The sequence below is a fragment of the Acanthochromis polyacanthus genome, chromosome 19, assembly GCF_021347895.1.
Source record: "Acanthochromis polyacanthus isolate Apoly-LR-REF ecotype Palm Island chromosome 19, KAUST_Apoly_ChrSc, whole genome shotgun sequence".
In the NCBI taxonomy this organism is placed as follows: domain Eukaryota; kingdom Metazoa; phylum Chordata; class Actinopteri; family Pomacentridae; genus Acanthochromis; species Acanthochromis polyacanthus.
The window spans coordinates 14067707-14082498 of NC_067131.1; the positions used below are offsets into that span (position 1 = coordinate 14067707).

Sequence of the window (14792 nt, forward strand, 5' to 3'; positions counted from 1 at the left end):
TAGATATCACCAGATGCTATAAAGAAGCTTGGATACCACTAAAATATCAAAATATAAAAGTAATAAGGGTGCATTCAAGTTTTAAAACTCATGAATCAACTAAAACAGCAGCTGGAAGTGAAAATAGATGAATCTAAAATCCTGGATGTTCAGTTTTTAATTGTTCTGCAGGTTTTTCTAGGTTGCAGGTGCTCAGTGGGTAAAGTTGGATTTTCCAAGCTCAGTAAAAACCAACCAGCAACTGCAGAGTATTTGAGCATGTATGGTGAAGATCCACATTAAAATAAAATAAAAAAGCACTGAGGGATTTTAAGGTGGTAAAGAGTCTTATAAAGAAATAAAATCCACTGTCTATCACACCTTAAAGAGTGCCATCTTTAGCGTACAGTTCAAAGTGATAATAAATCTTAATGCACAGTGACAAACAGTAAAACATTATTGCCAATCATTATGAACAGCACCCCTAAAATGTCTGTAAAATATGAATGTGACACTAACCCTTCACATCTGTTGGTTAGTTTTACATTTAGTTGCAGTTTAAGGCTGCATTAAATCAATACGTTCATAATTATATTATTTTATTAACCAAGGGATTAATGGTTTGGTCTAAAATGTGTCAAGAAGCCGGGGGAAATCCAAGGCGATGTCTGCGAATTGTAACCTAAAATCCATAGATGTTCAATTTACTATCAGAGGACAGAAAATCTTCAAATTTGAAAAGAACATAGTAAAATGTTCAGTGTTTCTGCATGACAGCTGACTCAAAGGAATAATCTACTAATGATTTCAGGGATAATTTAATTATACTTGTAGTTTAAAGCTGTGAAAAATGCCCCTCAGTTTTCCAGGTCCTAAAATAGTATCACCAAAGTCTTTCTCCAGTCATTGATAAAACCCCTAAATGATGTTTTAAGAATATTATTACTCTCACAGGTTATGTGACATGGTAAAAAATGAAGATGAAGATATTATTGAGGCCTTGGATCACGTCCCTGTAATGTGATACATTAAAGTCCTTCTCTAGTCATTGATTTTACACCTAAAAACTCATCTCTGTGTATCACAAGTTCATACATTCAGCCTTTAAAGGTTTTAGCTGTAACTCTACACAGTTGCTTCTGATACAATGTTCAGATCTATGAAGTATCTGCCCCCGTCTACACTCATTTCTCCCCACTTACTACACCTTAAGCACACCAGTTCACTTACAACTCCAGTCAAATACTGCAAAACTACTCTGTTCTTTTTATTAATTGTAATATTGGAGTAACGAAGCCAATACAAGTTTGAGGCAGAAACTGATTCGTAAGAAAAACACAGAAAGTTGAAAGAAGCAGGTTTGTGATGTATGAAACCCCAGAGGTCTAAATCTGTGTTTTAAAGACGGTCATCTGTACACTGTAGTTTCAAGGAGGAAATACTCAGCCATGGTACTGACTGCTTATTTCATTTATGTATCTTCCAGCATATATATTTAAAAAACAACACATTAATAATGTTAAAAAAAAGATTTTCAGTTGAGAATGTCTTTAAACAATTTGCCTGTCCAACCACAACTCTAAAAAAATTATAATTCTAGTCCTTCTGGAGAAACAGTTCTGGCATTTGCCAAAATCTCAAATACCCACTGAGTCATTCCTCTCAGTCAGTCGTCTTACCTCGGTGTTACAGCAAAATCCTCCACAGCAGCACGCATTCCTCCGAGAGTTAACTGTGACAGACATGCCAATTTTCATGACTTGAGAGTGCAAATGCATTCAACACCGGTTCGAAATGTTAAACAGCGACACATGACGCTTTTAGATTTTTAACAGATGGACAGTTCATGCCTGCAGAAGCTATTTTCAAGAAATGCCCCTGCATTTATTAAACTACAACAAATTTTCAACTAATAAATACAAAAAAGCCTTCATAAAAATAACTCACCAGGGTACGTTGGCATGTTGCTGATACAGTTTATGTACAATTTTCACATTACTGCATGAAAAAAGATGAAAAAACCCCAAAAACATCCACATGAAGAGTCTCCATATTATCAGTCCAGCCCCCGCTACAACAACACAGAAATAAATCACCTCTTCCTTTACCTTAGAAGCTAACCGGTGAACGTGAAGCTCAATTAATGGAAATCAATACAGCACATATTAGAAATATTACCTCTATATAATTTAATAGCCAAAATTAATTATATTAGTATTATGTATGTCAAAGATATTGGTCATATAGATTTTTAAAAATGCTCTAACACAGTCTCTCCCTATCTTATAAATGCAGAAACTATATATGAGAAGTCAAGAAACAGTAACATTTTGACTTGACTTGAAGGCAACATCACTGGTGAGACATCATTTAAAGCCAAACTTGCTAATCAGTAAAAAAAACAAACCACGAGAACCAACCTGATTTCAGTAGTTGGACATTCCCATAAATCCCATACTTATCTGCATAAACAGATTCTAAAATGCTGCAGCCCCTAGTGAGAATCATCAGTAGCAAATGTGAGATTCCAGGGACTGTAACGTGTAAACCGGCTGCTATTAATATCACATTCTTCAGCAGGAAGTCCCCAGCGCCGCTCTGAGAGTCACTGTACCTATAGTCCTTCTGCCCTGCTGTTAGTAGTCGATGGCGCGCAGTGCAGCGACGGTGGAAGCCAGTCGACGAGGCAGCAGTTTGGCCGTCTGTCTGTAGTCTTCTGGTTTAGCTCTGAGGAGCGTGACGATGTGCTGCAGGGTGCGAGACGGCTGCAGGCCCAGAGCGTCCATCACATTACTCAGATAGTCTGTGGAGCAGAAACAGGAGTCATCAACTCAAACGGTGCAAACACGTCGACTTAACTCACTGTGCCTTTCAGTGTATCCCAACACAATAGAACTACATGCAACTGTTGACTGTAGCTGTCAGAAGGCATTTAGAACGCATCTGTCCAGCATTTCGGTTACCAATATCGGTGGCCAGCTGTTTAGTGGAATGGGTGCTCAGCTGGGGGATCAGCAAAATGGCATCACAGTAGGTCTGCATGGTTGCCCGAGCAATTGAGCCCAACCAGTAGTCTGCTGTGTTGTCCAGCTCAGGAAGGTCATCACCTGAGACGGAAGGAAGGCGGTGGTTCAGAAGGGCAGCAGATCACAGGATGGAAAGGAAACAAGACCAGACACAAAGGATTTTTTGTAGACTGTGATATTTTCTTGAACATAAATAGTGACAGAAACAAGGGTAAGAGCTCCCAATAACAACTATTTTCCTATTGATTCATCTATTTAACCTGGCAATAGCCAGATTAATAATTGTGTAGTACTTGATAGTACTCCACAATATCAATCTGGGACCGCTCCATGTAAATCCGTTCGGAGGAAAGAGGCACGGATTGGACAATGCAACAGTATGTCCCGCCTCTGACAGGTTTGTTTTTAGCCAATCGCGGGATCTTCACAACGAGCGGAGCCAATTGGTAGATTAAACTCTTACCAAAACCCGCAGGTAAAAAAGCACAAACATCTTTACCATCCAGAAATGCGCAAAGAGCCTCTCGTTGTTCTTCCTTCAAAGAAGCGATACGAGATTCAGCTAAAACTGACTTAATAGCAGCATCTACACGATCGTTGTCCTCTGTTGCCATGTTTGTTTTGATCTACTGGCGCTTGGTGTTGTCTTCACACCCGGATATCCCGCCCCACACACGAATACTGCTGCGTGATTGGCCCGTGCCAACTTGGCTCTGTCCGAACAATGAAAGTGGGAGCGGAGCAAGATGCTTTCTTGAGGGATTTGTGAACTCACAAATATCGCGAGAAATCAACTTGCTGGCAAGGTTATCATCTATTGACTGTTTTACCAATTAGCTGCTGAATTAAAATCATTCATTTTCCTCCAAAAAAGTGAAACTGCCATTCACTTTTTTGATTTGATTTTGAAAACCTGTATATCACTTTATAATGCATTTGCAATTAAAGTGTAAAATTGTAGGGTTAAATTGACAATTCCAACATGATGAAACTATTTTATAACAAGGGGTTTATTATTTAAGCGCAACTCTAAAAGTAACCTGTCTTTCTAATAAATCCCTTACCAAAGGGAAAAGGAGTGATCTGTTTATTAAACAAACTGCAACATTGGACTTGGGAATATTTTAAAGGCAAATGAAGCAACTCCTTTTTTCCTTTCCTTTTACTAACTTTGGCAGTAGCTTCGAATTTTATGAAAACAGATTTTAGTGACTTTTAGCAACTTGGTAGTGACTGCTAATTAGCATGTAATCTCAATGAGCCACATTTCAGTCACTATATCATACTTGTTCCGTCCAGTGCCAAGAAAAGCAGATAAATGTGTAAGCCAGCTCTAATAAAATATAAGCACAGTGAGCACAGAGAGCAGGAGAGAAGCAAAAATTCACAAAGGGCCCCCATGTTAAATAGTGTCTGTGTGAAATTTTTACACTGAACCGAGCTGGACTCTACTGACACTGACATTGTCTGAAACTGTAGCAGTGACTGCAGCCTCCCAGTAACTAAAATGAATGACATCATGATGCTACAAATACACAATGATACTGAAACAACTTGTTTCAATGAGCTAAAAACATGTCTGCTTAAAATATTAATATCAACGGATTTACAGCTTCATCGCCTTCAATAATGCTCAAAAATGGCGGCAGCTGTACAAGTGGGTCTCTTTCTGTCACTGAAGCTTGAGGAAAAATGATGGATGAAAGCTACGAGTGCAGATTGTTAGGGATTTGTAGAAGAAGGGCTGTTGAAGTTAAAGTAAGCAGCAAGGCCAGAGAAGTGGGAAACGGAGGAGACAAAAGTCAAATATCCCGCGGAGAGACAGATTTGGAAGAAAATCGGGGCTGATCGTCGGTAACCTTGCTCTGGAGGGAAAGGCAGCTTCCCAGCATGTAAGGCCATCTCCAGCGCCGGGTCCTCCTGTGTCACGAAAGGCTCCAGGTGGAGTGGCAGAGACATCAGGTACTGTCCAATCTATGAGGGGAAACACAGCCATGTTTGATTCATCTGCTGTCTGGGAGCTACACTATTACATACACTGGACCTTTATCGGTTGTGAAAAAAGCAATAATTTCACTTTTCTTCACACATAAGTCAGATTGTTTTATATTATTATTAACCCTTTAAGCTTCAGTCATTTCCAGCCGTTTTCAGTACAAAAAATCGCTAATATTCTATTTTTAAATAAAAAAAATTACGAAAAATACGGGGAATATTGGACGGGCATCGCGAGGTGCATTTCCTTGAAAATGACCGATTCGGGGATTTTATACCGACTTCAGGACATGTTTTGGATAAAATAGTTTACTGGCTTGTGTCATCTGGATGTAAAAGGTTGGATTATGGCCGTTTTTTATGGAATCTTTTTTTTTGTGTGTAATAATAAACCCGGAAATGTGAGTCGCGCTGTGTGCGTTGAAGCCGTGTATAGAGAACAGATGGATGAATATTTGTTTTTGTCGGACAAATGTGTTTTTCTCACCCGCTGTGGTAATCACATCTGAAAGTGGTTTATACCGGCGGATTCATGAGAATCTAAGCTTTCCATCGGTGTATAGTGTTTGTATAATCGTGTTTGCAGCCGTCGGACATTCCTGAAATTCCTATGCAAATTAGTAGGTGTACCGCCGGCGGTACACTGACGCTTAAAGGGTTAACAGAATGGCATGACCTTTAATAAAGTCCAACCTGACTTACATTTGTAATGTATTCTTGTGGTGACAGGCTGAAAGTGGGCAGGTCCTCGGTGTAGCTCTCTCCAAAACCGGGCGCCTCTTGATTCTTAACACAAATCAAACAGCATGACATCAGACTAAAACTGATACGCTCCATCCAGCACTCAAACGCACGTGCACAGTCAATCTGAAACCTCTCAGCGCTCAAATCCTATCTGTCATTATTTGAAATCAAATAATCTGGAAACTCGACACGTACTCACCTCCATCTTGGAGACGAGGCAGAGCTGGTGTTTGATCTGCAGGAAGACAGAGTCGAAGGCCAGCTGGTTGGCCTGCTGATTGAGTCTGGTCAGAGCTGTTCTGGGCTCAGCTAACAAGCTGGAGTTCCCCGTGCCCTTCTCCTGCAAGACGAGGGGAAAGAGACCAATGAGAACAGACGCAGAGAGCCCTTGATGAACCAAGTGTAACAGCTTCCTTGAGAAAACATCAACAGCTCTTAATAATGTGACACCAAACGCTGCATCACACCTTTAGTGAGTAGAGAACTTCCATCAGGTTGTTGTATTCTGCCACGTTTCCTCTCTGTAGGTAGTTGTATTCCTGCCAAGGGTTCTTGGTGGCACTCTTCCTCTCTGTGGAACTGGCCTCCTGGATGCCTGCCAGGCTGCGTGGGCTGTACGACTCTGACAAGTACTTTCCTGCCGTGCCCAGGATCCTGCGGCAAGGATTGCATTAATTCCTTTAAAATCTGACACTGGAACTTACCGACTCTTTGCTCCCAGTCTGAAAAACATCATGGTTTCAGGTGACCGGGAACAAGATTAAGAAATATCGATCATAATTATGTCTCTTACCTGTTTGACAGCTGTTGCTCAAAGGCTCCACATTGTCTCAGTAACTCTCCACATGTGGCAATGATCCTGCAAAGACAGCACAGCATCAGTAGCACAGAGATCTATTTTTTTAAAAATTTGCAATCGAATGAACTCTCTGCAAGCAGTTTTTGAAGGGTTACTCCTGTGATCTCGTTTTTCACTACAATATATAAAGTCTTGCATCTCTATGGAAACAGCACAGCCACCGCGAGAAGCAGAGAGAACTCAAGGATGTCTTCTGTGCAGCACAACACACTCAATGCCATAAATCATAAGAAAAGAAAGAAAAGTTGAATTATTTGTTTAATTATTTTAGAAAAAAATAAAAAACCGGAATCAAGTTATTACATTTCTACAACCTCTACAAAGTTAATGGTTTTCACACTGCTCTGTATGTCACATTTCAGTCATGCTGCATTTATTTTATTGACATTTTTTTTCATTTCCTCTCAATCTCTCCTGTCGCCTACTCTGCACAAACACAGCCTGCAGTTCACCCCTAATGTCACAGAATTCCTGTCAAATAAATGTTGGTTGCAGTTCAGTCAATCCTCTTTTCAGTTTCATTCAGGAGCAAAGAATTTTTAAAAAAAAATTTTTTTCAACATCTGTTCAGAGTAAACAGTTTATTTTTGTTTGATGTTTGACTAAGAGAATCTAAAATACAGTGGTTTTGATGACACATCACTACTTTCAGCTTAGATTTGACTGTCTTACCAAACACATTTCCACTTTACACGTGCCACGTTTAAAGACTGTTGGAAATCTGATGATTTACACTTTGGATCAGCAGATGTCATAAATTGTTTAACTTCTGCAGCTTCTTTTGATTTTAAGAAAACGTGCCTTTTAAACCCACTTGCGAAGGTTTGGACTCAAACGGTTAAATTATCTCAAATGTAAGAAAAAAACTCTAACCTGACTGAGTTCTGGAAGGCGGTCCAGTCCTCCTGGAAAACAGATGAACTTGGCGTATCCTCAAGTTTACACTTCTTTCGAATAGATTGGAGCGTTGTGGAGAAGTCCGACACATACCTAGAATGAGCACAACGTTAAAAATCATTCAATAATCCACATATTCTAAAATCAGACTAATTATTGCTATAAATAAAAGAAATATGGTGTGTGGGGCTTAATGCTGTGATTATAAAACTGGGATGTTTACTTGGTGAAGAGAGCTTTGAGAGCTTTGAGGAGGCCACACACAGCAAGGCCATCGGTGAGTTTGACACAGCGGTCCACAGCAGCACTCGCCAGACCAAACAGCTTTCCAACAGAGTGGCTCAACTCTTCCACACAATCAATTACCTCCCCATGTTCCTAAAGACACAAAAGAATACGGAATGTGTGACATAAGAGCTAGCATAAATGAAGAAAAAAGTAAAAATGACATGTACAAATAACTATACGATGTGTGGTGTCTAACCAAAGGTACGGCGCTGATCTGGATGAGGAGGTGAGCTTCCTCCAGATCTCCATACTGTAGCTGATAAGATTTGTAGGGATCATACAGCGCACACACCAGCTCATTCACCTTCAGGAGGTTATTCTCACCTAGAGTAGAAACACAAACAGAACATAATGACTGAAATCCCTGTGTTTTCAGTCTCTGTAGCGTTATCTTATCTCTGTGCTGACCCAGGTGTGGCAGCATGGCGGCTTCCAGGCTGTGTCCAAAGGTGGATGCTGTGCTGTGGAGCTCCAGCAGGGTGTCCAGACGCTGCTCTTGGGATGAACGCTCTGTGGCCGTGCTCAGGCATACGGGGATGGACGGCACCATGGCCCCCAGAGTCTGGATCAGCAGCACCGTCACCACTTCATACGGGTTCTTGAACACCTGCAATCATTTCATATAATGGGTTAGAACTTACTGCTGAAACACGATCACTGAAGTGTCTATGCTGTTGGATGTCTCACCTGGCTGCTCCACTGAAGCTGAGAGTGCCACGTAGACAGCAAAGTGTCGTAGAATTCAGACAGCTGCTGATTCAGACTGAGCTCGCTCTGAGAGAGATCCTGCCAGATGCTCACCAACTGGCCCTGGAGATGCCAAAACCGACGTTTACTTACATACCAACACCTAAAGAGTAAGAGATAATGATTTTATGATGCTTTATTGATTGATTAGGGCCTGTAGCACCCACCTTGTGACACTTGTAGTAGTACGCAAGAAGCTGCGGCATTCTATCTATCTCTGTGAAGACTTTAACAAACAGCTTGGCTTGGTCTGCAGAGAGGAGAAAAATATATGTAGACTTAGCGTGCACTGAAAGCAAACAACAATAAACAAAGGCACAGGAGATGGAATAAATTTGACAAACAAAAGACTTTCCTCCAGTGGTCTTACCTATAGACATGGAATTAAAAGTAGCCACTATTTGTGGGCTGGCCATGGCCTCCAGTCTGTTCTTCAGAGCCTCCAGGTGGACACATTTCTCAGAATAGTCTGGCGTGTCCACCAGCATGGACAGGCTGTTCTGCATGCTGGTCAGCTTTGAGGAAATCACCACAAGATCCTGGAAAAAGGAGGAAAATGTCTTGAAATTCTATACATTTGTCAGTGGACGATAATGCAAAGTAATTACACTGTCACAAATTCAATATTTTGATGTGCTTTTCTAATCTCAGCACAGTCTGTTTCCATCAAATGCTGAGGTAAAGATTTAAATCTTTGAATGTCAATCGACAGGAGGCTTGGATAGTCTTAGACATGCGAGTTCAGAGGAGGAACAAAGGTTCATTATTATGAGGCCAGACAAAACAAAAGACAAGTGAAGCACTGTGGCAGCTTCTTTCATTTCTACCTGTGTTTTGAAGGTCTCCTCGATGTCTGCACTCAGTGTGCTCCATTTGTCTGCCTCCTGCAGCGCTTCAGCAGCCAGCTGCATTCGGCTCTTCACCTGATCGATCTCCACTAGGACCTGATGAATATGATCCAGACAACAATTAATTGAAGCCTAAATATCCTCAGAGAAACATGCACAGCTGATGCCACTGTCAGGCTTTGACTATCACATGCTTAATATCACATAACTGTTTGGATATCACATGTCACCGTGGATCTGTAGTATTGTTTTCCATGCAATGCATTACTTGGCAAATATACTTCAGTTATAGTGGCTGAACTGCTCACACACCTGCATGGACTGCACAGTGTCTTGCTCAAACTTCTTGATGTCCTCTTTGACCAGGACCATTTGCTCCTTCAGGAAGGACGCCTCTTGTTTCAAAGCCTCCACATCTCTCAGCACTCGCGGCATATTTTGAAGCGCCTGATTACTGCTCTCTGCACAACGATACGCAGTCAGCAACTGTTCAGTCATTACAAGACATCCCAGGAAAATTCCAATTTTCATAACACTGTCTCATAATTGCGGCACTGTGGTTCTGATCGAAATGAAGCTCACAATAAAAACAAACTTAACTGCCATGCCTGCAGTGATTAGTATGATATCTTCCGTAATTATTTTGGTTATGTAACACATAAATGCGGCTGTGATCTTAAAACTCAAACTGAACTCTACAATTTTTTAATTGTGGATAACAAATGTTGTCCTTGCCTTGTATGTATGTATGTATGTATGTATGTATATATATATATATATATATATATATATATATATATATATATACACACATACTATGGGTTTTTTTTCGGAAGTGCCAACAAAGTTTCATTGCAGAAATGCAATGACAACAAATCCTTCAATCCTTGCTTAAAAATGGTAAGGAAAGAAAAATCTAAAACAACTGTCTCTTCTCTGTTTTACTGGTTCCCTGCTGATGTACTGGATATAGCAGCTGCAACATTATTAGAACTACAATGATTAGATAATCGGTCAACTGACAGAAAATAAATAATCATCTTAACTGATCATTTAGCATGTATGCAGTGATGATTTTTCCACATGAGAGCAAATTGAATATTTTCCCCAAATTGCTCTAGTCTAAAACATTACTATTGTGTAATATGAATTGCTGTAAACCACCAATGATGAGGATATTTCTTTAAACTCCTGGGTTTCTACATCAAACTACATTAGACTCTTTTCTGTAAAGGAAAACATCTGACTGCATTAGTTTTTACAGTGACAAAGGTGATGATAAATAACTGTGTAGATATACTGTATACTGCCATATTGTTTAGACTGCATGCAAAAAAATCCAAGTAAACAAAGAAAAGCATAAACAACAACAATGTCATAAAGTCAGTTGGTAGGTTATTATCTACTGTTGGCCAGGACTGCGATTTGAGATCATTTCATAAGACAAATTATGTGACAAATATTTTTGCGATCAATAGTTTTTCACTTGACATATTCACGTCTTGTTTTCTCCACAACTCAAAGACATAAAGTCAAAAATGTACAAATGGAATATAAGAATTTTGACATTTTTGTTTAAAAAAAATAGTTGGTGATTAATTCAAAACTTGAAAACTAACCAGTAAATTGTTGCAGCTCTAAACTAGATAGATAGATAGATAGATAGATAGATAGATAGATAGATAGATAGATAGATAGATAGCATGCAGCAGAATCCAAATAATAAAACTAAAGCATCGAAAACAATGACAAACTCAGTTGCCAGTTTATTAGCTACTCCTGACTATAATTAATGTTGTCTAATGCAAATTCAACAAAATAAACCTTGTTACACTGGGAGGTATTTCTAGTAATTGTACCTTACATGAACACAAGCAAACAGCCCTCAAGCTAAGGCATTGCAGTTTGTCAATAAGTAGCACTATTGACTATTTATTGAGGAACGCGTGTATGAGACTAAATTAAGTTTAGCTAAGTGTGTCTGCACAATAAAGACAAATAAACTGCCGCAAAAGAAAACATTAGTACTAGAGATATATGAAAATAGACAGTTTTACATACTGATAGCTGATTTAAGCTACTGACCCTCGATGCTGTTGTTGACTTCTTGGATGAACAGCTGCAGCTTCATGACCAGTGTAGCTGCGTGTGTGTCCGCCTTCCCCGGAGCGTCCTTCTGCACCACCTTGAAGGCTCCGTTCACCCAGTCTTTCACATCAAAATCATCGTCCAGGAACTTAGAGAAATCCATCTCTGCTTCTTAACAAGTGCAAGAAGCTGGGCGGCGTTCAGGAAAACTCTTCTGGTGCAGTCTGTGTCATCGACCCATAGCTAACGCTGGCGAGCTAATTCTTCCCAAACAGAGGCTTCGACACGAATATAAAATAAATAGCCCAAGAAAATGAAATTATCATCACAACTAAATATAGTTCCAGCAATGCGACGGCCTCCTCCAGAGTTATTTTTAAAGGTCTACGGTTCTACAAGGAGAAAAGTAAAGACATATTTCTAATGTCTGTTGCTAGCAATGCTACTGACAACTGACAACTGACAACAACTTCCTCTGGCGCGTTGTGTTTACCTTCCCCAGAAACATTAGCGCACACAAACTGACCTGCTACATCAAACCCCATCAGCAGAATCAAGAACAGGCGTTTTATTAGCAAAATGTGATTAATTGTGTTTGTTTTTTGGTTTTAATATAAGATATATTTCTTTTTAAGTATCTATAAAAGGCTACATACAAAATGGTTAGCTTAAAGCAGTGTCACACATAAGTATGTCCGTGCAGAAACGTGCTTTTGCCGTAATAATAATAGTAATTATAGCTCTTTTCTTCTTCTTCTTTTTCTTCTTCTTCTTCTTCTTCTTCTTCTTCTTCCTCCTCCGCCTCCTCTTTTTATTATTATTATTGTTATTATTGTTATTATTATTATTATTATTATTATTATTATTACATTGCACATGTAAGGAAAAAAATGTCAAAAGTATTTTTATTTTAAATAAGGTAAAGCACATATTAGATTTTAGGACAATGAGGACACTGTATTGTGCACTTATATTGCCCTATATTAGTTACTGCGAGGAAGTTTGGGGAAACACTTATAAAAGTAACATAAAACCATTGTACCTCATACAGAAGAGGGCAATCAGGATTATTTATAGAGCAGATTATCGGGAGCACACAAATATGCTATTTTTTGATTCTAGATTATTGAAGTGGCAGGAATTACTTTAGTTACATGCATTATTAGTTATGTTCAAAGTCAAAAAGTTTTACCAACAGCAATACAAACTTATTTGTCTGCACTTCAGAGGAGATTGAGCATAAAAGGAAAGGTCACTTTAAACAGCTATATGCACAGACCACATTAAAACGGATGTGTGTGTCATTACAGTAGTGGGTGTTAAACTCTGGAACTCTCTTTATGATGAATTTAAGGATTGTACAAATATATTTTATTTAAAGAAAGTCTTTAAAGACAGAACAATGAGATTATATGCAAGTGCATAGGTTTTATGTTTGATTTGTGTTGATTTTTATTTTTTGTGCCTAAATTGGGACTATTCATTCAGGGCAGGTACCTATGATTTAGAAAAGAAAAGATGTCTCGTACAGTTTTGTAAGCTGCATAGTTGTATGTGTTGTGTTTGTTTTGTATTCATGGAAGGATGTGGAAGGGTAATTTTGTTTATTTGTGTTTTCTTCTTCTTTTTATTATCTTTGAATGTATTTTGTGTGGACTTCTTGAACATGTTTACTTAGTTGTGTGAGCCATCCAGCAAGGCTATCTTTAGCTGATAAGGGGCAGGAAATATAAGATTTTCTTCAGCCTGCTCAGCCTGCTTTTCGAGCAGGGGTGTGTATGGCATAACATGTATGTATGACTAGTCATCTGATGATCATAAAATGTGTATTTCTGTGCTACACATCCTTGACGAAATAAATAAATAAATAAATAAATAGATAAATAAATAAATAAATAAATAGTAGTAGTAGTAGTAATGGCAGCAGTATTAGCATTATTATTTTTATTAAGGATTTAATAATATTTTATATTTTGTTTTATAGCATGATAAAAAATAATTAATAACAACAATACTATTATTATTATTATTATTATTTTATTATGCTGATGTTGTTGTTGTTGTGATATATATATATATATATATATATATATATATATATATATATATATATATATATATATATATATATATATATATACACACACATCCTATTTTATTTATTTATTTATTTATTTGGGGCTTGTTAACTCTGAACTTGACTTACAGGCAGTTCTTACTTCCAGTTTCCAAATTGTATTTTAGAGAGTTTACATATGAGTATTGATGTTACCCATACATAACTGAATATATGTATGCAGATAGGTGACAAATTAAAGAAAAAAATAAACCCCTGACTCCAGCATGAGGGATGTGGTGGTTTTGTTGTGAGGGACTTTGTGCTGGCAGGATTTGGGACCACTTATCCCCTGAGATGGAAGGATCCAAACATACCGATAGAAAGTTGTTCCGAGTGATCACATTTGTCCTGTGATGAAACATTTCTATCCTGATGGGGTGGGTTCTTCCATAATAAGAAAAATCATCTATCAATGGTTTTAATGCTGTGGCCTTTACAGTCGTCTGATCTCAGCTTAACTGAACAGCTATAAAAGACTTTGCGTCCACCACCATTATCAGAACAGCAGATGAGGGAATATCTTTCGGAAGAATGGTGTTCATAATGAATGTTGATGCTGTTGCTCGCAATCTGCAGCCTGTCATTTTGTATTTCGCAATTTTTGTCGTTCTTAACTAGGACACACCTAACTAGTGTTTAAAGGCGAAATGATGGTGTTTGTAACAGACTTGTTTTATGAATGAACAAATCTAGCAAAACTGCCTGCACAGTAGTTCGGTGGTTAGCACCGTGGCCTTGCAGCTAGAAGATCCCCAGTCCGCATCCTGGCCTGGGATCTTTCTGCATGGAGTTTGCATGTTCTCCCTCTGCATACGTGGGTTTTCTCTTGGTACTCCAGCTTCCTCCCACGGTCCAGAAACATCCTGAGGTTACTTGGTGATTCTAAATTGTCTGTAGGTGTGAAGGTGAGTGTGGTTGTTTATCTATATATGTAGCCCTGTGATAGACTGGTGACCTGTCAAAGGTGTCCTCTGCCTTCACACAAAATCAGCTGGGATGGATGGATGGAAATCTAGCAAAACAACAAGGATACGCATGAAGGCTCAGTTTGCGTTTGCTGTACATAGTCTCCACTGTTCCCCCTTTCACTGGAGCACACTTACACATTCTCGGCATCATCTGGGATCTTCTTGTTATGCATGTCACATCTTTGAGAACTGATACAGGTTTCTCCCATACAGTAGAACATATATTTCAATTCA

The 14792-nt window shown here is 38.9% G+C and overlaps 1 protein-coding gene across 2 annotated transcripts; it reads right to left on the reverse strand.

Moving 5' to 3' along the window:
* Nucleotides 1-1817: 1817 nt before the first annotated feature.
* Nucleotides 1818-11962, reverse strand: cog7 (component of oligomeric golgi complex 7). 2 transcript variants are annotated; one of them, XM_022220206.2, is made up of 17 exons: nucleotides 11469-11962; nucleotides 9696-9844; nucleotides 9363-9479; nucleotides 8906-9074; nucleotides 8703-8785; nucleotides 8476-8598; nucleotides 8197-8395; nucleotides 7985-8112; nucleotides 7724-7878; nucleotides 7477-7593; nucleotides 6538-6603; nucleotides 6212-6398; nucleotides 5944-6084; nucleotides 5703-5786; nucleotides 4865-4979; nucleotides 2943-3086; nucleotides 1818-2782 (listed from the first exon to the last, which is right to left on the reverse strand). In XM_022220206.2, exons 1-17 carry the CDS (start codon nucleotides 11632-11634, stop codon nucleotides 2616-2618), a joined length of 2310 nt encoding a protein of 769 aa, XP_022075898.1. In that variant the 5' UTR covers nucleotides 11635-11962; the 3' UTR covers nucleotides 1818-2615. The 2 variants fall into 2 exon arrangements, with proteins under 2 accessions (XP_022075898.1, XP_022075892.1); XM_022220200.2 differs by having other exon boundaries at nucleotides 7985-8395.
* Between the last annotated feature and the right edge of the window lie 2830 nt (nucleotides 11963-14792).